The 22638-nt window shown below is 43.1% G+C and overlaps 1 protein-coding gene across 1 annotated transcript in view; it reads right to left on the bottom strand.

Moving 5' to 3' along the window:
- The window catches only part of HACE1 (HECT domain and ankyrin repeat containing E3 ubiquitin protein ligase 1), a gene marked incomplete in the record, with an annotated part of 1502717 nt that overhangs the window by 63867 nt on the left and 1416212 nt on the right, over positions 1-22638 (bottom strand). The window contains 1 exon segment of the mRNA XM_044065909.1: positions 17904-18017. Within this exon segment, the coding sequence (XP_043921844.1) occupies positions 17904-18017 (114 nt within the window).

Genomic DNA, 22638 nt, shown 5'->3' with positions numbered 1-22638 from the left:
GCAAGGTTCTTGATGCAGTGGTAGATGTTATATTCCTTCCAGAACTGCACCAGTGTCTTGCCAGTACCTTCATTAATTGCATCAATAGCCTGAGAAAAGGTTCTCCTCAGGCAGTAGGCCTTAAAAGCAGCAATAAACCCTTGATCCATTGGTTGGATTAAAGAGGTTGTGTTTGGCGGGGAAAACACCACTTTGACATTGGGATGGAAGTCACCAATAAAAGGAGGATGTCCTGGAGCATTGTCGACAACTGTTAAAATTCTGAAAGGTATACCTTCTTCGCAATAGTACTTCCTCACCTCAGTAGCATAATTCAAAAGGGCATCCTGGAAGAGTTGTCAAGTCATCCATGACTTCTTATTACTATTATAATGCACAGGTGAAGTATGCTTAAGAATGTTCTTGAAAGCACTGCCTCCTAACAAAACTGCTGCCCTGTCCTTAAAAGCCTTAAAACTTTGCATTGTCTTTGCCTCCTTATGGATGAATGCCCTTTCAGGCATGCATTTCCAGAATAGAGAGGTTTCATCCATACTGAAGACCTAATGGGAGAAATATTCACTCTCTAAAATAAGCTTATACAGGACTTTCACAAATTTTTCTGCAGCCTCCACATCAGGACTTGCAGACTTACCACTCACTTTCCCATTATGTAGTGAAAAATTCTGTTTGATGCACTTAACCCACCCAGAGCTAGCGGTAAACTCAGCATTATTGTCTGGTCCTGCCTTTTTTTTAAGCATCTGGCACAAGCTCTATTGTCTTGGCCTTGATCGGCATGGTGTTTAGGATACCCTTCTGGGTCTGGTCCTCAATCCATGTCATTGACAATTTCTCCATATCAGATATAGCCCTTCTCACATTTTAAATAATCTTGCAGCTTTCAATGGAGCAAATCGTTTCAAAGCTTGGGTCACTTTATATTTGTCTTTCAGGGTGGTCGTGATTGTCAAGTGAGATGTGCCTAACTCGCGAGCAATAAGATTCACTTCTTTTCCACCTTCATGCTGTTTTCTTTCCAAGTCAATAATCCTCCTTCTCCTCTTGATGGCATCACTGTTACTAGTTTTGCTATGTCTGGGGGCCATAACGCACTTGATCTGGGATTGTACTTAACCTGGGATGCAGATGTGGTCGCATGTTGTGTGGAAGGACATTAAGCAATGCATACATGCATTACACAAACACTCTACCTTGGATGGGACTTTTGTATTGCACAATAAACACTCTAGCTTGGATGGGTCTTTCCTGCAGTATATACACACACCTATCTATATCTATCTGCATCTATCTATGAGTATGAAACATTCCATCACACTGCCTTTTCATTTAATCTCAAATGATGGAAAAATTAATTCAAGGCACATTTGATAAAAAATTTCATATACAGAAAATACTCCTCCAAGTATTTTGTTTTTGCTGGGTGCACAATAGAACAGTTGTGTAAAATCTTACCATAACCATAATGTCCTTCTCTTCTATGTAGCAGAATTCTTAACATGAGGGATTCACTGCCAGAGTTAGTCCTGACATTCGGCCAGTGTACAAAAGAGTTTGACCAATGCAAGGAAAGTGGGATGTTATGCATAGGCCAGCAGCTAGCATCAGCCATAAAAGTGACATCCGCTAGTACCATCCTCGGAACTGAATGCCCCAGTAAGAACATCAGCCTAAGGAACAAAGGAGATAAGCATACATCCAGGGAAAAGACAAACACCAGGGGGAAGGTTGGAGGGATAGAATACTAACAAAAGAGAAAAACATTATAGTTATGGTAAGATTTTACACAACTATGTGTTTCTATTCTTATGTTGCAGTATTCTTAATGTGAGGGACAGTACCAAAGCTCATGAAGAAGAAAGGGAGGGGAAAGGAGCAGAGGAGCTTTCTAAGAAACTATGGAGAATGGCTATAGCAAAGCCAGCTCTAGATTTAGAGATGCCATCCAGTTTATAATGTTTAGTGAAGGTGTGAACAGAAGACCAAATAGCTGCTTCCAAGATGGTGTTAGTATCCAAGCCCTTGATAAAAAACACTTGAGGAAGCCACAGCTCTCGTATAATGAGCCTTAACAGGAATAGGAAGGCTCTTACCATGAAAAATGTAACAAAAGGAAATAGTTTTATAAATCCAAGTGGAAATAGTCTGTTTGAACACAGGCAATCCCAGAGCACTGGGATGAAAAGAAACAAAAAAAAAACAGCTGGTCAGATTTCCTGATAGCCTTAGTTTTATCCAAGTAAAATCTGAGTTGTTTATGCACATCCAAAGTGTGCAGAACTCTTCACTAGATGATTTTGGAGAAGGGAAAAAAGTGAGCAAATGAATAGACTGGTTATGTGCCAACTTATTCACAACCCTGGGCATAAATGAAGGGTTAGTACACAAGGAAACCCTATCCTTATGGAAAACTAGGAAAGGGGGAGAAGCCATCAAGTCTTGAAGTTTGGACACCCTCCTGGCTGAGGTGATAGCTAATAATAACAGTCTTCTAAGTACAATGTTGCAGGGAGGCTGTAGCTGCAGGTTCAACCAGAGCTACAGTGAATTTTTCCAAGACAAAACTGAGATCCCAAGGAGGAGGAACTGGCTTCCTGTGACTTCTGATATGAAGGTTGCATTTAAGGAACAGTTTAACCTCCAATTTACAGGCCAAAGGAGGAGATAAAGGCAAACAAGCAGAAATGGCTGAAAGATGAGCCTTCACAGAGGAATAAGCCAACCAAGCCTTCAGCAGTTCACACAAGGTAAAACCAGGGGCACATCCACAGAAAGTGGGTCCAGTTTACGAGAAAGACGCCAGATGGAAAACCTCATCCATCTAGACAAGCAGGATTTCCTATTACTGGGTTTTCTGCCCTCTTGAAGAACCCTAAGCATATGTCCTCTGAAAAGAGGTGTCTGAAAAGAATCAGAAGCCTATCACCCACAGTGTCAGATGTACAGCTGGCAGATGTGGGTGAATTAGAGATCCCTTGTCTTGTGTGAGAAGATGCACTCTGTGAGGTAACTTATGATGACTGCCCTTGACTAAATGCAATAGAAGAGGGAACCAATGCTGGGAGTAAGCAAGATTTTTGCTTTGTCCTGCTGAATTTTTAGAAGAACTTTCTGAATGGGGGGGGGGGTGCATAGAAAAACATCTTCCATGAGAAAGAAAGGGTGTCCACCTTCCACACCAGAGGCATAACATTTTGGAAGTTGTCATTTCACAGAGGAGGCAAAGAGATCCACTTGAGGAATACCCCACTGGTGGAGAATGTCCAGAAACACATCCCTGTAAAGCATCCACTCGTGGGATTGAGTCATGGACCTGCTCAGAGTGTCTGCCACTACATTCTGATTGGAGGATATGTACACTGTCTGAAGGGAGACCTGATACCGAGTTTCCAGTTCCCATGCCATGAGAGTTAGCCTGCAAAGAAGGCATGATTAAGTGCCCCCCTCCCCCCCCCCACATGTGTTTAAATACCAAAGAGCTGTGGTGTTGTCTGTAAACATTTTTAGAGGGCCTGGATGAAAAAGAGAGTGAAAGGTCTGTAGAGCCAAGAGCAGGGCTCTCATCTCTTTTATGTTTATGTGCTTCTTCCTTTGAGAAGGGGAGCAAAGGTTGCCCCCAACCCATGTCTGAGGCATCTGTGAACAATTCCTGATTTGGAAGAGGAGGATGCAGATGAAGGCCTGGGTACAGGGAAATCTGCTGAATCCACTAAAGAAGTTCCCTCTTCAGACAAGGAAGAACGGGGACAACAAAGTTCAAACAGTGCGCAAGTTGGCTCCAAACTGACTTAAGGTACCACTGAAATTTCCTCAAGTGAAGTTTGGCCCCAGGTAACATAGGGATGGTGGATGCCATGAACCCTAGAAGGCAGAGAAAATCCCTGGCTGTAACAGACTGCAGAGGAATGAGGTCTTGGAAGAATTTAAAGCCTGAATTTTCTGAGGTGGCAGGGAGACAAACATTCGATCTCTCTGTACCCTAGAAAGACATGGTCTTGTGAAGGTGTGAGAAAGGATTTTTGGAAGTTTATTGTGAAACTCAGCCTTTGAAGAAGAACAAAAATAGTAAAATGGAGATTCTGTTGCAGTCTCTAGAATGAGTGCCTGGAGTAGGAGATCATCCACCTATGGAATTATCTGTACACCCTGGAATCTGAAATAAGATATCACAGCAGACAAGCATTTTGTAAATATCCTTAGTGCCATAAAGACAACAAAGGGCAAATCAGAGAACTGAAAATGTGAAGGAGCAACAGAAAAATGCAAATATTTCCTGAAAAGGGGGTGAATGGCAATGTGAAGGTAGGCATCCTTGATGTCCAGGGACCATAAAAGCTTGTGGAAAGATGAGGGGAAACAAAGTAGGCAGAGAAAGCATCCGGAAGGTAGAGACCTTGAAAGCAGTGTTGAGGTATGAAAGATTCAGAATGGGGCTCCAAGGACCATCTTTTTTGGAAACCAGAAACATCCTGGAATAGAAACCTTTTCCTCTTTGGTGAAGTGGAACTTCTTGAATAGGTCCCTGGGATTTCAATACCTGCATCAAATTGTAGTTTCTCTCGAGGTGGCTGAGGAATACCCATGAAATGTGGAAGAGTTTCCCACACCATGAAATACCCTTTATGGATAATGGAAAGGACCCATAAATCTTGAGTAATTTGCTCCCAGACATGAAGGAACAGGGAAAGGTGAAGAGACAGGAAAGTGGCTGAGAAAAGGTTGGTAGTCACAGACTACCTGGAATGTCTGGAAATGGCTGTTTTTGTGCAGGAGTAGACTGACGGGATTTTGAAGCAGTAGGTTTCCTAACATCCCTCTTACTTCTAGAAGGAGGAGTCCGAATTTGTTTCCTTCCTTTAGAATTTAGGAACTGAAGACACAAAGATACGTTTTGTTTCCTTCCACATCCCAAAGACATGCTTCAGGTGGATTGGACACTCTAAATTGGCCTTAGGTGTGAGTGTGTGCATGTGTCTGCCTTCGGTGGAAGGTCAGGTACCGGGCTGGCAACTCAACACCGTAAAACTCCACTGCAAATCGTTCTGCGGACCGTTGTTCCACTGTGGCAACCCCTAATGGGAAAAGCCAAAAGGAGAACAAGAAGAAGACAAAGTTGTGTTCTAGGTCTTGTAATCCTTTGCCTTTCTCCTGCAAGGACTTGAACAATTCTGCTGCTGCACCCCCAAACAAAGCCTTATTATCTGAAGAGCATCCAGTAATTTAGCCTTAAAGTAACCAGGAAGTGTTTGAAGCCTCAACCAGGAATATCTCTGCAGAACAGAGCCAAATGCAGCCACTCTAGCAGATGACTTAGCTGCATCATAGCTGCATTTAATGGAGTGGCATGCCACTTGGGAGAAAGCCCCAGCAGTGATGAAAGCTGTGACTTAGCTTCTGACTCAGAAAAGTCCGGAAGAAGCTGAATAGCCTGTGAAATGAGAGCCAAAGCATACTTGGTCATATAGGTTTGGTAATGGATAGTACGGAAAGCTAGGGTGGCTGAGGTATAAACATTTTCCCCAATCTTTCCAAGGTCTTACTCTATCTGAAAGGAGAAGAGATGTGGATGGCAATAGCCTAGAAAGTTTATCAGCAGCCACAGGAACAGTCACTGGATCTGCTGATGGAGATTTATAAAGAAATGTACAGTCCTATGGAACATTATAGACTATCTGGCCTTTTAGGGGCAGGGGGTTGAAAGACCAAAGTCTCTGATGCAGAAAAGGCATCAAGAATTGCTGGTAGAATCAGAGGCACAGCAGAAGTAGAGGAAGAATCCATTTGAAGCAAGTCATAGTACCTTATCTGCTCCTCAGAAACCTGAGATCAGTCCCATTTAAAATGCTCCCTCATCCTGGCAAAAGTCTCCCCAAAGGTGATGTCTTCACCAGGAGACTTTGTGGCACTGCATTCTTCCTCAGGGGAGGCATAGTCCATGGGGAAAGTTATCTGACCAGAATAGGCCAAGGATTCATCCTCTGAGGACTCCTCCTCTTCAAAGGAATCCTGCACTCTGATCCTTTTCTGTGGTGAAGAGGTAAGAGGACTAGGAAGTGAAACCCTTGAAGGAGGTTTAAGGGCCAGAAAAGGCATTGAACAAGCCTTGTGTGAAAGATTGCCAATCAGCAGGTGTGTCCTGAGGAGCAGAAACATGTCTGTTTTTCTGCTTCTTTTTCAAAGAATCAACTCTGTGAAAGATAAAGGGACCAGATGTAGGCCTCCATTCAATAACATTCATCAGAACGTCTCCCCTTACTAAGATTTGTGGAATACCTCGTGGGCCTTCAGAAATGAAGAGCCTCGGTTCCCTCTGTTTGTCCGATGTGGATGCCTGCAAAGCCTCAGAGGACATACCAATGGCAGGATCCCTTGCAACCTCCAAAGTGATACCCACCTTAGAATCTCAGCTGAAATCTGGATGTATCCCTGGGCCTTCATCAGCCTCAAGAGAGATGTCTGGAAGGTGAGGTACAGCTGAAGTTTCAGGCCTAACTTTCTTAGCCTTCCTCATAGCAAGCTCAGCAGAAAACCCCGACATACCCTTCATAAGGTCAAATGCTAACCTTTTCAGCCTCTGTTGTGGCAGAACAGGTAGCTTACATCCTTCTAGGTTGGGAACTGCTGATTGAGGGCTCAGTGTCTGTTATTCTAAAAGTGTATTAATTCTGGTTTAAGCACTTGGGCTTTCAGGCCAGTTATCTTACATTAAGACGGTTCGTGGTCTGCACTCTTGTGGGAGGAGAGGCTGGACTCTGCCCTTCTGAACTGGGAATTTCTGGTTAAAGGCTTATAGTGCATGCATATCTGAACTGCTTCTTACCGAAGTTGGTGCACCTTGTTTGCTGTGGCATAGACTGGATTCGGGCCTGCTGGATCTAGCTTTGTTTGTGCACCTTGAGCACTAATCCAGACATTCTCTAAAGTATTCAATTGTATTTATTACTGCTTGGTTGTAACTTGATTAAAGTGTAGCTATCATTCTAAGTCTTTTGGATTAAGCACTTGGGCTTCAGACCAGTTGTTTTACATTAGGAAAGTTTGTGGCAAGCACTGTGGTGGCAGGACAGGTAGCTTTCATCCTTCTAAGTTGGGAACTGCTGATTGAGAGCCCAGTGTCCAAGGGTATTAGTTCTGGTTTAGGCACTTGGGCTTCAGGCCAGTTATTTTACATTAAGAAGGTTCGTGGTCTGCACTCTTGTGGGAGAAGAGGCTGGACTCTGCCCTTCTGAGCTGGGAATTTCTGGTTAGAGGTTTATAGTGCCTGAATATTTGAACTGTATCTTACTGAAATTGGTACACCTTGTTTGCTCTAGCATTGACTAGATCCAGGCCTGCTGAATCTAGCTTTGTTTATATGCTTGTTGTTTGTTTGCTTGTTATTTCCCTGGAAGCTAATTCCACCTAATACGTGGCTTCTCAGCGCTTCTGTGGATCACTAGTGATATCTGCATTGCTTACTGTACTAGTTCCTTGTTTCACTTGAAAGTTACTGTTTGTCGTTTTTGCATTTAGTTACTTGTAACACATTGCACTCAAGTTACCTGGCGCTTGCTCACTAAAGCAATTATATAAGTCAGCACTAAAAATTAAAAGCACTACACCCTCACTCCCCACTGGCCCTTGTTTTCAATTATTAAGGAATTCCCAATATTATTCTAGCATGTCCAAAGGTCAGTTGTCAATCTCCTCTCCGGTCCAGCTGGTGAATCTGGGAATCTTGAGGCAATGTTATAACTGCCTCATGTACACAGACAACCCTCTCCTCCTCCCACATAACACAAATACTTGAGAGATGCAGCTATTTAGCCAAACTGGAGGCTGAGCTCTCTCAACTCAGGACTGGCAAGACCAGACAGGAGGAGAAAGGCAACTACACACACCACAAAACCAGCCTCACATAATGCTACCACACCACTGAATCAAACACATAAACACACAAAGACATACTCGGAGGCTCTGAGTAAAAATTTACCTAAACAGCAGAGGCCTCCAAAGCAGACACCCAAACAACTGCTACCTCAAGACACCCCACAAGCAACACATAAACCACAAAAGCAGTGTGCAAAGCAGTCACAGCCCTTAAGGCCAAATACAACACCAAACATACTTGTCATAGGTGACTCCATAGTCAGACACAGTGACATCCCACTCACCAGGCTGAACAAGGAGAGGGTCACAGTAAGCTGCCTATCAGGCACTAGAATCCGCCACATAACACAAGCACTCGGGTCACTCCACGGCAAGTACAAATATGACACAGTCATTGTCCATGCTGGTGTGAACGACCTGAGACATACCTCCCTGGACTACATGAAGAGAGACATAGAGGAGCTCTCTGATTATGTAGCCCAGGCAGGTATGACCCTGACCCTGAGCAGTATCCTTCCTTCACCAAGAATGATGCCACAATATAGAGACAAGATGATCAGCTTTAACAATTGGCTTAATGTCTGGTGTCATTCAAAGGGGATCCAGTGTCTGTCTGCCTGGGATGACATGCTTGACAAGCCACGCTGCTTCATAAGGGATGGCTTGCACCTGTCACCCTGGGATTCCGGATATTGGCTAAGGCTCTTGCCACCCCCATAGTGCCCTTTTTAGGCAAGGCTCAAATTCTAAACCTACCACCCTAGAAAACAAAAATGGGAAGAAACTAAGGGTAATGCTGCTCAATGCCAGAAGTCTAAATCTCAAAATGCACGCAATCGAGGCCCTTCTCAGTATGGAGAACATCGATGTCTGTGCTGTAACTGAAACCTGGTTCAAGGCTCCTGAGAGCACCCGGCACTATTAGGTTTTACCTCATATCATGCGTTCGGCCCCAAAACCCGGACCACACCACAAAAGGAGGGTGTATCCATATTCATAAAGGATACCCACACCTCCAGGTTGGTGGCAACGCATGAAGCTTCGGAAACCATCCAGGTGCAACTAACCATAGGCAAAACTGCTCTACAAATTGTAGCATGCTACAGGCCACCCTCTCAAACTCAGGAACCCCACATAGCCTTCCTGAAGACACTGGAGGGTATAAATGTATCTCCAAACACCATCATATTGGGTGACTTCAACTACCCGAATATAGACTGGGAACATTACTCAAGCCCTAACTTTCTAGCCCAACGGTTCCTGGAGTTCATAAATTCAAATGCCATGGAACAGCTAGTCACTGTTCCCACGAGAGGAGAAAATATACTAGATCTCATTATCACAAACATGGGGACAAAATGCTCCACACCGGAAGTATATCCCTCATTGGTGAAATCTGATCATAAACTAATCTCACTGGAAATCCACATCCCGCCCACACCCCAAACAAAAGACCACAGTGAAGAACTTTTCTAAAGCAAACTTCACACTACTCAAGACTGGTGTGGTATCCTTCAAGGCCCCTGAGCCAGTGGAAACCACAACCCAAGCTGCGGAAGCCCTTACAAATGCCTTCTATGAACACCTCCAGGACTGCATGGATCAGGCAATCCCAAATAAAACCAAGACTCTTTCCACAAAGGGCAAACGTCCAGTCTGGTGGACCCCAGCCATTAACAAACTTTACAATAAGAGGAGAAAGCTATTACATGATAGAACAAAATCCATAAAAGGGAAGTCACCCCTGATCATTATTAGTAAAAAATACGAGCACTCATAAAATCAACTAAGGCCAATTTTGAGAGAAAAATTGCCATGGATTCAAAGGACAATCATAAGGCCTTTTTCAGCTATGTTAGGAACCTGGGTGGAAACTCCCAGATATGCTCAGAATTAGTCCAAAATGGTACAAACTGCACTGCCCCCACAGACATTGCCAACACACTGGCAGACAGGTTCAGTGCAAACTTCACCCCCCTCCCCTAAAGGAGAGATAACTATCCCAGCGGAGTGTAGCCTCCCAGACATCTCAAATGCGAGGTGAAAGCTGCTCTCTAAAGCTAAAAACACAGCATCAATGGGACCGGATGGTGTCCCCGGCTGTGTGCTACACGAGTTAAATGAGGAATTAAACCCGCACATAAGGCAGCTGTTTAATCTCAGCCTTACCACAGGATACGTGCCCAAGGAGTGGCGTATGGCAACTGTGGTCCCACTCCACAAAGGCGGTGCCTCTACGGACCCTGGTAATTACAGCCCCATAAGCTTAACAAGTCTAGTCTGCAAAGCTATGGAGAGGATCATAATGGAGCTCATAAACAAAGATATAGGGGACTTGCAGACATTGGACCCGACCCAGTTTGGCTTCGTCAAGGGCAGATCATGCCTTTTGAACTTGGTCGACTTCTTCGAAACAGTCACCAAGGCCATTGATGAGGGAAAGGCAGTCCATACAGCCTACCTTGACCTTGCAAAGGCTTTCGACACAATACCCCACTCGGGTATTATAGAAAAACTTACCAGCTTAAATGTAAACCCATATGTCACAAGATGGGTTGCAAACTGGCTTAAGGACAGAGCCCACAGGGTTAGAGTTGCTGGCACTATGTCAGACTCCAAGCCGGTCACAAGTGGTGTCCCACAGGGCTCGGTCCTTGGCCCCCTATTGTTCGGCATCTACTTCTCAGAAGTACAGGCCAACATGGGAGGACTTTGGCTGACAAAGTTTGCCGACGACTGCAAAGTGGGCACCATAGTGGAAAGTGCATCGGACACGGATATCCTTCAGAAGGGACTCACGGAAACAGATAGCTGGTGCCAGAGCCATGGCCTGAAGTTAAACGCCAAAAAATGTATAGTCATACCCTTTGGGAAAAACAAGGTAACCCCAAGCTACCATATAGGTGGCAATCCACTAAGCACAGAAGAGGTTATCAGGGACCTGGGGAACCAGGTTGACAGTGGCCTTTCTTTTGACACTCACATTGCTAAAGTGGTTAGAAAGACCTTCTACATTGCCCACCTGATCATGAAGGTATTCACATCCAGATCTAGTGAGGTCATTGTTCCCCTGTACTCTTCACTTATCAGACCAATGATCGAGTACAATGCCCCATTCGGGATGTATCTCACCCGACATCTGCAGCAATTGGAGAGACCCCAAAAGTTCCTCACCAAAAGGATAAAGGGACTCCAAAATCTGTCATATGCTGCCAGATTGAAGAAACTCCAGCTCTATTCAGTTGCATACCGTCTGCTCAGAGGTGACATGTGCCTGACATACAAGGCCATGTCCAACCCGGAATTAATGGACATGCTCCACCTAAAAAATCCAAATCCACCAAAACCACTAGAGCAAGCAACTTAAACCTTAGCACGGATATAAATAGGACGTGCTGGAGGGATAGATTTATCACTCAGAGACTCCCTATGCTGTGGAATAAAATCCCGGTCCATGTGAGGCAGAGCACCTCGCTGGCTCTGTTCAAGAGAAATCTTGACCTGTGGATGGGAGATCGTAGGTTTATCCCAGGAATCATCACTGTGTCACTGCTGGACAGAGGCACAACAAACTAATGGGCACAGTATTTTTTCATATAAGGGGTGGCGTAAGCCACAAACATTTGGGCTAGGCTTATAAATGCCTTAGGGCAGATAGCCTAGTATGAACCTATGAACCTATGATTCTCAAGATAAATATTAAGAGAGGAAAGGCAGCTAGGGCAAGACTTATAGAGGTGGTTGTGCCCTAAGCAGAAGAGACAAGGATCATGAACGTCTTCATGTGGCATTTGTCTTCCATACTGGCATTTGCCCTTTTTGGATGACATGCAACCTCACAGTAAAAAGGGAGTACCAAAATAAAAAGAAAACCCCCAATGGGACACTTATCTGAAACTCTTATATCCAGAAAACAACTCGGGCTAGCATACCAACAATCACAGATGGCGTTCAAACTGGCGGCAGAGGATTTCTGACGATGGCATGCACGGACATCACATTTATAGCAGATACCAGCTGCTGGCCTATGTGCAGCATCCTGTATACCTTGCAGTGGTTAAAGTCTTTTGTATATTGGCCAAACATCAGGACTACCTTTGGCAGTGAATCTCTCATGTTAAGAATACTGCTACATAAGAATATAAGACAACCATGCACCCCCCAAACCACCTTACTAAAATGTACTAACTATACAGTTGTATACCCATGGAGAAAAGAGAAAATGCAACACACAGTGAATCATGGCTGGTACATAAACTTCTAGAAAATGGGAATGGGAGGGGAGTGTACAACATAAGGGTGGGCACTGCCAGTGTAAAAATGTGCACTAGACAAACTTACCTTGTAATTCCTGCAACCCTAAGATCCTAAACCACACCAGTAGTAAATGTCTATAATCTTCTACACCTTTGTGTGAATTGTGATTCAACCAACTGTACTTTGAATGAAACATATTTCCAATTTCATCAGTCATTTGTGATTCAATGAAAAGGCAACTCAATACAAAAAAAAATATTCAATGGAAGGCAGTAGAAACACCATTAGTAAAATAATTTGTATTTATTCACAGAGATTTAGCACTTTTGTCCAAAGTCTTCATCAGAATAAAAGGTGCAGTAAAAACCACATTTAAATATACTGATAAAAAAATCAGCACTTAAATACTTGACCAATTAAGTAACGGTTCCAATTCAGTCTATAGAACACATTTAATGACAATTTTGTATGTAAACCAGCTAGTATTAACAAATATGCTATTCTAAAAAAAACACTTTATACAAATGCTTTCATTAATACTAGGATATTTGCCTGCTTGCATCTTAACTTGCCAGAAAGTTTATTTTTTTAAGAATTTTGTTCTTGTAGTTACCGCCCCTCAAATCTTTTGGAACTAACTCTAGGACAGAAAAATAAAACTTTTTAAAAAGCTTTACATGCAGTGGAATCCTTAAATAGTGCATTACTTGTGTCTCTTTTCTTTATAGCATGCAAGTGTTCCTTTATTCTAGCACTTAACTTCCTTGTTGTCATTCCTACATAAAACGAGTAATGAGCACATTGCAATATACACTATGCCTGTTCTGTTACAAAGTGTCTTTCTACTCCTATAATTAGTACAAAACCCACATTTGAACATTAGTATATTTTTATCAGTATGAATAAAACTAACACATGTATAATCTGTCTCTAGAAACTGCTTAATAGACCTAGCTTTTTTAATGTGAAAGCTTGGTTGTCCACCTATTTTCTGACTTAGTTCAAAATTCCACTTAAGAATATTACAGTTATTCTGTAATATTTTCATGACATTATTGTCATCAACTGTCATATGTAAACAGAAACTGTTTGTGTACTTTATGCTATCATTCTCACCTGAAATTTTCTTGCTAGTCAGCCCTGCATGTAATATAGGAGGAAAGAGTTACTCTTTTAGGTGTCATCTCTTCTGCTGTGAATACAATTCCAGTACCATCAGTATGATTTGTCAATTAATGAAGCTAATGTTAGAAAATAATGTTTTATGTTTAATAAGTGCTTTTTTTGTCAAAAGCAGGGTGTAGCTATGGGTGCTACTGTTACCCCATCACTTGCCAATCTGATTACAGGATGGAAGGGAGACCCATTGTTTACAAAGTTTTCCTTTTTTTATACAGCATGTTAAAATATACAAAAGCTTTGTAGATTACCTGTTTTTACAGCTGATACTGTGGAAGATATGCTGGAATTTATAACAGATGTTAAGTAGTGACTTTCTACTTTTCACCTTAGGTAACGTAGGCACTAAAGTACATTTGTGGCTGTATAAATTTGTTGGAATAACGCCAAAAGAAACTTTAACAGTAAGATTTTTAGGAAAGAGTGTTTTTCTTATAATTATTTGCACAAGACTAGTGCACATCCACCCTTTATGAAAAAGAACATACCAAGATGGCAAATGATCAGAATGTCTTAACTTACAACTAGTCAGCTAGATGTTTTGGAAGGTCTTGAAGACATCGTTAAGTTATTTGCAAATAGAGGCTACGACAGGAGTGAACTGCAAAGAACAGCAGAAGAGAAACTAGCTTTCCTCTTATATTACATGCAGGGCTAATTAGCAAGAATGTTTGACATAAGAATGACAGTACACTCCTTAGGAGCTAGGCCCTGAAGTGAAACCTGTTGTCACCCCAAATTGAGAGGGACATCTTAGTCAGAACTGAAAAAGTCTTCTGTATTGCCAGGAACCTGTGGGCCTTACACTACACATTTACTGGCCTCTAAGGGGTGATAAGAATTACTTTTCATCTTCTGTCTGTGACATTTGTGATGAGGTGAGTCATCAGACAGAATGGAGAGAAGGTGTACAGCATCCACAGAAAACTCCCTTTTGCCCTGTTGTACTCAGCAGAAATGTTGGGAAAATTCAATTAATCTGGGTGGCAAAAATATCTTTGGAACACCTCCACATCTTTTTTTTTCAATCTATGACACAGGCATGAACTCGGAATCCATTAGCACATTCACCTCCCTTGGAATGTGAACAGGTGACCCAGTGATGTTCCTGGTCTGAGGCCCACTGCCAGATGCACATAACTTTGCTGCATAAAACATCATGCTCCCTGCTTGTCTGGATGCTGCATAATAGATTGATTGACAAACCAAATTAGGATGGGCCCTATATGCAGCTTTTTCTTCCAAGGCTTTGAGGGCCAGGAAGACTGTAATCCATACCAACTGGTAGATGTGCAGCCCACTTTCAAGGGGGACCATTTACTCTGGAGCATGGCAGAGCCAAGATGGAGCTCTTTATTTTGCTAGTAAAATATCCATCAACAGAATCTGTGACGGATCAAGATAGTGGCAACGTGAATAACTTGGTAACAACAAATTCAGAAATCACAGTAGGGACCAGGCTTGGGCTCTGTACTGTACTGCAACCTTACCATGTGGCTAAGATCATGTCTTTATGAAACTTCTTCAATAACAGTAACTAGTTGCTCTATGGGGAGTTCCCAGCTCTGGGTCCACTGACACAGGCAGTTATAGGCCCATCAGCCTAACTAGCCTGATCTGCAAGGACATGGAATGCATTATTATGGACCTTATAAACAAGGACACTGGCAACCTCCAAACACTTGATCCCACACAGTTTGATTTTGTCAAAGGGAGATCATGCCTATTAAACTTGGTCAACTTCCTCAAAAAAGTCACCAAAGCCATGGACGAGGGGAAGACAGTGCACACTGCCTACCTTGACCTAGCCAAAGCCTTCCACACTATTCCCCACTCAGGCATTATAGATAAACTCTCCCAGCTAGGCATCAATTTGTATGTTACCAGATGGACAGCTAACTGGCACACTGATAGAACCCACTCAGTCAAAATAGGGGAAGCTACCTCTAGTAGTACACCCATAACGAGTGGTGTACCCCAAGGATCAGTCTTGGGGCCTCTACTGTTTATGATATACTTTTCTGAGGTGCAAGCCAAAAACAGTGGTCTGTGGCTGACCAAGTTTGCAGATGACTGTAAGCTGGGTGCTGCCTTAAATTCCCCTAGTGATGTGAACATCCTCCAAGAGGGCCTTACCCAAACTAATGACTGGTGCCAGAAGCATGGCCTCAAACTGAATGCCAAGAAATGCATCATTATCCCCTTTGGGGAAAACAAAGTCCCCACTAATTATTACATTAATAATAATGTACCAAGCATGCAAGCATTCGTGAGGAACTTGGGCACCCAGGTTGATAGCTGCCTGACATTTGACCAACACATTGCCTCCATTGTACGGAAGGCCTTCTACATATTAGCCCACCTCATAAATAAGAGTATTTCATCCAGGAGCAAGGAGGCCATAACATCCCTGTACTCCTCCCTTATCAGACCCATTATCGAGTACAATGTCGCCTTCAACAGGTACCTTGCCAAGCACATGCAGAAGCTGGAGAGACCACCAAGGTTCCTGACCAGGAAAAAATAGGGTCTCAAACACCTGTCCTATACAGATAGCCTTAAAATCCCTGTCCCACTCTTCAGTCTCATACAGACTGCTCACAGGTGACCTGTGTCTGGCATACAAGGCCATCTCAGACTCAGCCTTGATGGAGTTGCTGCATATCCATAAGTTAAAATCCTCTCTGGCAACCTGTATGCAAGGCCTAAACCTGGTCTGTGACATTAATAGAATTTGTTGGTGGGATAGATTTATGTCCCAAAGATTTCCCTGTCTGTGGAATAGACTCCCTCTCCACGTTAAGTAGAACACCTCTCTAGCCCTCTTTAAGAAGAACCTGGATGACTGGATGGGAAACAGAAAATACACCCCTGGGATCTCATCTGTGTCCTTGCTGGACAGGGGAAACAGGTGCCGACTTTGTGGAAACATGGGGAAATTCTTGGCTAGGCTTAAAAGGGCCTCTGGGCCAATACCCTAGTATCATCCTATGAACCTACACACCTATGAGAGCAACCCACTGAAATAGGATCAGAAGGGTCACTGGCTTTTCTCGGTACAACAAACCTCAGTATCCACTAAAACACCTAAACTAAACACCACCACAGCAACAACAGGATACATCCTTGTCCCTCTCAGTTGATTACAGGTTCTCTGCTCATTAGTCTGACAACAGCACAAACTAGATAATCCCTTATGTTACTCTTCAACAAATCCCTCCTGTTCCTTCATCCCACAGTTCAAAGGTAGCCCAAACAAGTTCTGCCATGTATGCATTTTTTTACTATCTGTGGTATCAGTGACAAAATTTGACAAGCTGCTTCTAACACGCTGTCCCTTCCTGATGTACAATGAGGATCTGTAATACCTAGCAGAAAAGTGGGTCTCTGCAGCATACTGACAACATTCAATGTTTCTACCCACAAGCATCTGCATCAGGGAATGTACATTTAAACACATCTGGACTTCCTGCTCTGACTCCAGTGGATGTCATGCACTAGGAAGCAGGAAATGTGTGGTCATCATAACAATAAAGAACAACTTTCCTAAACAATCTGTTAACTGCAACAGACCCCTACCTCTCAGACTATACCTCTCATTCATACAAAAAATACACACTGAGAAATGGATACAGTTATGACTTAACGATCATTGTTAAGGTCTAAGGATACAAGACTGGGGACAGCATTCCACCCCTGCAAAAACATTTGCCACCTATACAGTTAGGACTCATCAGCAACAAAAACAAATGCTGTTGTTCTCAAGTTTCACAATCCTGTACAGATCAGTGCGGCCATTATCTAACTCTTTGGCACTTGTGTTAACTAGCAAACAAGGCCAAAATTGTGTCTACAGGGATACCTGCCCAGTCAGTACTCAACTCTTTCAGAGCATGACCTTCTGCTACTCTTCTGGATTACTTCTGACATTTTTGGGGATTATGAGTACATAGCTTTCTGAAACTTAAAATTACAGAAATAAGCTTCAGTGAAATGGAGTGAATGAAACTAGGAGTGTTTTCCTCAAATAAAAATTAGTTACCACATACCATTTTAAAATGGTGGAAGAGGATGGCGTTCCTAGTTCTACCCAAACCCAACAAAATATAAGAAATCTAAGGTTATTACACTACAGAGCAAATGTTATATTTAAATACGAGGGAACAGAATACTGGGAAAAAGAAAATTAGAGTTACCTTTGCTAACATTCTTGCCTCTCAATAGCAGTGACAAACCATGACTTTTATAAAATATAGTTTCATTTAATGCAAGTCAGTGAAAATTAGGTATGAGATTTGAAAAATAATGTTCTACATCATCTGATGGATATTGGATCCCTCCGCATTAATGGCGACCTTACTGTATGCGAACAGGTTGCAGCTCTAAAGGCTTTCAAGTTCACAATACATACAGAAACAAGAAGCTCTACCAAATCAGCCAGCTTGACACACACAAGGTCAAAATGAGCCAGGAATTCTACTAGTAAAATTCTCAACAACAGTTTATAACAAGTATGAACTTTAACAAAAGAACTAGAGGATGCATCTAAGAATGCAGAAAATGAAAAACCATGTACATTAAGAATGACCTACACCTACCAAGTGCTGGAAGTTGGCAAAAGGTTGGAAGAGTATGGCACAGCAGCTATGGTAAACTTCTGCAATCCACTGCCACCCATCATATAGGCAAATCCACCATGTGGGACTCTGGAACTGCAAGTATAAAATTAAAAAAATAAATAAAAAATTCAGACAAGGCTCTTCAACAACATTTTAATGGTTTATTATTATTATTTATCTTAACTTTAAGAACATGCATCTCTCTCGAAAAAAAAAAAAAGGTAAATGTAACCATACATTAACATTCAAAATAAACATCTGCTATGCTTGCTAAATGTATTAATAATATGATCAAAATACACAAGTAATTACCTTACACAGCTGTGGTGCCTTCGATTTATTTTTTATTGGACAACTGTAGCATGCACAAACAGTACACAAAATGACAGAGGTTATGAAGGAACATGCATTAACTTTAAATCTTTGAGGGTATCTCAATCAACAAGTCCTTATATTCAACAGATCAGCCCTTCCATCAAGGACAGCCAGCTGGCATGAATCTCAAACTGTTTCTAAAAGAAGGGACACTTAGCAGCAGCAACAGATGGTACACAGGATGAGCCATCCCATGCTCAGTCATACCTTCCTGCTAACTAAAAACGCCTGATGAGAAATGGTGGAAACCAACAGTTATAAATGTTCCCTATAACCTTTTAAGGGAAAGAATTACAGCATATAGACCCCACTATCTGACATGCATTTGAAGACCTGAAGTTTAGGAAAATTCCCAATTAACAACTCTTTTTATAGAGTAATTTTACTTAATAAATCTTATATACAGTATAATGATTTCAAACCAGTTGTGATGGGAATGGCTGTATGATCACAGTAATATTTCAGTTAGGACTGCTCTTGTAAATCAGCTCTGGAAAAGGCACGAATATACAGGCTGCAGTGTTTGAAGAATACATGGGCTTTCAACCAGGTAGGGGTAGTGCACTCCTCCTTGAAAAGAAGATGCTGAGGTTACTATCTTTCTCAAAGAATGAGTTCTGATTAAGCCAAAAAGAGAGCATGCCCCTCTTCTGGGAGTAAAAGCTGGTAATATCTACAATGCAATTGTCTTACCCATCCCACTCTGGGCCAACAAGACACACAATTGCTTGCAATGTTACAACAGTGCCATGCAAACTACACAATGATTCACCTCTCCTGATACCTGAAAGATTTAACATGGTCTCTCCCATTTATTAGTACTGCCTCAAAAACAAGGTAAACATCCTGGTCAGAGGTGAGTCCTGAAGCCACATCCGCAGGATGCAGGATATGTCTGCAAAGTTACTCTACCAAAAGGGAAAGTCAGGAAGGCCTTCCCACAGCAAAAAGCCTGTAGCTCAGAACTCCTGCTTGAGGAAACAATGATCCAACAGAAATATAACTTTCCAGGACAAAAATCTTTTATCTTGTCAAAAAGCTAAAACTCTGGCTGAATCACTGACTCTAGTCAAAGGTAAGGTCCCTGGTGGGCAAATTCAAAAAGAGACGCCACCTCAGAAATACAAGTAGTATGTCTAGTTCATCTGACATACATTCTACTCTGCCTGTTTGTGGAATGCTGAAACAGCCACTAAATGAATCCTGTTGGTAGTGACTGCCAGTCATATTTCCAAAAAGAAAATGGTTAATCAAAGACATTCAATACAGGACAGTGATGGGGCTAAAATTAATGAAACCCTTGGAACGAGTAAAATGGTTCACTTATAGGTACAAGTAGCTCCAATGGACTGCTAGCAGGCTACTAAAAGAAAGTACAGTTGTGTACACTTACCATAAATGTAGATGTTCAAGTGTATTCACTGTTGCAGTCATCACACTTGGGTTTATCTGCCTGCAGGTAGCCCTCAGCTGGCCCGAATACCAGAGACTTAGTATTTCTGTGTTGGCTGCTGTCACTCTAGGACTGATGTCAGATCGTCAGGGTATAAAAACAGGCAGCCAATGCCATTACATCAGTTTTTCTTAGCCAATGCCATTACATCAGTTTTTCTTGCCCCAAATGTTAGGAGCCCCCCAAATAGGGAGCTAAGTTATGGTGGGGTAAACACCACCAGTAAAAAGTAAATACCAATAGCCCTGTAAGGGGTGAATAATAAACACAGAGAGGGAGAGAGAGAGAGAGAGAGACAACAGGGGCTGGAGAGTGGGAAACCAGGACTGCAACAGTGAATACACTCGAAAATCTACATTTATGGTAAGTGTACACAACTGTACTATGTTCTTCGTGTTTCACTGTTGCAGTCATCACACTTGGGTTGATTCCCAAAGCTGAAGAAAGGGTGGAGGCAGTCAAGAAGAGTTGGGGCTGGCTAGTATGCCCTGCAGGACTGCTGTTGCAAAACCCGCCCTGGATTGGGAAAAGATAGGCAGGTGGTAATGCTTGGTGAAAGTGTGTACAGAACTCCAGGTAGCAGCTTCCAGAATGTTTCTGGTAGGGACTCCCCTGAAGAAAGCTGTAGAGGCAGAAGTTGTCCTAGAGGAATGTGTTCTGAGCCCCTGAGGGGTTGGTTTCCCATGGTGTTTGAAGCAGAAATGGAAAGGTAGAAGTTACCTTAGAGGAATGTGTTCTGACCCCCTGAGGGGTTGGTTTCCCATGGTGTTTGAAGCAGAAATGGATACAGTGTGCTATCCATTTGGAAATTGTTTGTTTTGAAATGGCCTTGCCCTCTGCCCCTCGTGCAAAACTGACTAGTAATTGGTCAGATTTCCTGAAGGGCTTAGTCCTATCAAGGTAGAATCTGAGTTATCTGTGCACATCCAAGGAGTGCAGGATCCTTTCCCCCTTATTTTGAGGATTAGGGAAGAAGGTTGGCAAATGGAAAGATTGGTTGAGAGCCACACTAGACACCACTTTAGGCATAAAGGAAGGGTTATAGTCCTGAGGGAGACCCTGTCAGCATGAAAAATAATGAAGGATTCCACAGCCATACGTGCTTGTAGTTCAGACACTCTCCTAGCTGAAGTGATGGCCAGAAGCAAGGCTGTTTTCCAAGAGAGGAATTTTAATTCTGCTGATGCTGCAGGCTCAAGGGGGGGGGGGTAGCGTGAGCTTTTTCAGTACAAAGTTAAGGTCCCAAGCAGGAGTGGGTGCTCTCCTTGGTGGCCTTAAGTTATTTGCCCCTCTCAGGAACTGTTTGATGAGAGGGTGAGAGAAGAGAGATGCCTCAGTGTTGTAATGAGCCAAGATGGCAGAGGCACGGATCTTAATGGAGGAGAAGGATAGACCTCTGTGGAGTAGATCTGCTAGGTAATCCAGGATTAGAGGTCAGGAGGGCAATGCTGTGTCCTCTCCTTTAGACTGAATCCAGGAACAATATCTTTTCCACTTATCAGCATAGGATTTCCTTGTACTGGGTCTTCTGGCTTCAAGAATGACGTCCAGCGCCTGCTTGATTAGGCTGGTCACTGGGGGAGAATTCAAGGAATAAGCCAGGCTCAAGATTTAGGGTTTGCAGTTGCGGATACAAAATCTGTCCCCTCCCTGCTGAGTGAGGAGGGTTGGGATCTGGGGTAGGTGCCAGGGTGGCACCAATGACAGGCTGTGCAGTAGTGGGTACCAGTGCTGGCATGGCCAGCCTGGGGCAATCAGGATTGCTCTTGCTCTGTCCTGTCTTATCTTGAGTAATATTCTTGAGAGAAGAGGTAGAGGGGGAAATGTATAGATTGAGAGGTTTTCCCACTGGAAGGATAGGACATCCACTTTCCAGGCCCTGTTGTGAGGTGTCCTGGTGCAGAATTTTGCTGAGCTGGTGATTGCAGGGGGAAGCAAAAAGGTCCACCTCTGGGGCCCCCCCATTTCTGGATTAGAAAGCTGAATGTGCTGGGTTCTAATTGCCACTCGTGTGGGTCTAGGAGATTTCTGCTTAGGTTGTCTGCCAGAGAGTTTTGTTTGCCTGGCAGGAATTGAGCTTGCAGATGAATATGCATGTCCAAGGCAATGTTCCACAGGGCCATGGCTAGCCTGCAGAGTGGGTAAGAGTGGGTTCCCCCCTGCTTGTTAATGTACCACATGACTGGTGTTGTCAGTTTTTATTAGCATGGGTTCTGGTGAGTATAGGGATTTGAAAGTTGTCAGAGCGTGCTGAAGAGCTAGCATCTCTTTTTGGTTGATGTGCAGATGAATTCGATTTGGGCTCCAGTGGCCCTGAATGCACCTGTCATCCAGGTGTGCCCCCCAGGCATGGTCTGATGCATCTGTGGTTAGGGTCTGGGCAGTGTGGGGTTGAGTAAAGGGAAGTCTCTTGTTGTGGTTGCATGGTGCTTGCCCACCAAAGAAACTCCGTCCTTAGACAAGGTATGATAGGTATGATGGTTTCCAGGTCCTGAAAATGTTGGCTCCAAAGACTTTTTAAGTACCCCTGAAGTTTCCTCATACGCAGTCTGGCATATGGAATTAGTAGAATCCAAGACGCCATGAACCCTAGGGCCTGCAGGATTTTCCTTGTGGATAGCTGGGTTCTGGTGGCTATTTGAGTGAAGTAGCCTGTCAGATAGGCTTGTTTTTCTGGAGTATGTAATGCCATCTGGGATGCTGTGTCTAAGCTTGCTCCCAGGAATACAATCTTTTGACTGGGGACCAGCTGCTCCCAGCAATAAAATCTTCTGACTGGGGACCAGTTTTGATTTATTTTTGTTGACAGTGTAGCCCAGGGAGGTTAGAAGGTCCTTTACAAATGTCAGGTGCTGTGACAGCTTTTCCTGACTGTCTGCCTGAATC

The sequence above is a fragment of the Protopterus annectens genome, chromosome 1.part0 (assembly GCF_019279795.1).
Source record: "Protopterus annectens isolate FY-2018-M chromosome 1.part0, PAN1.0, whole genome shotgun sequence".
Lineage (NCBI taxonomy): Eukaryota > Metazoa > Chordata > Ceratodontiformes > Protopteridae > Protopterus > Protopterus annectens.
The sequence above is the reverse complement of the archived record's forward strand: the minus strand, read 5'-3'. Positions and strand labels throughout refer to the sequence as shown.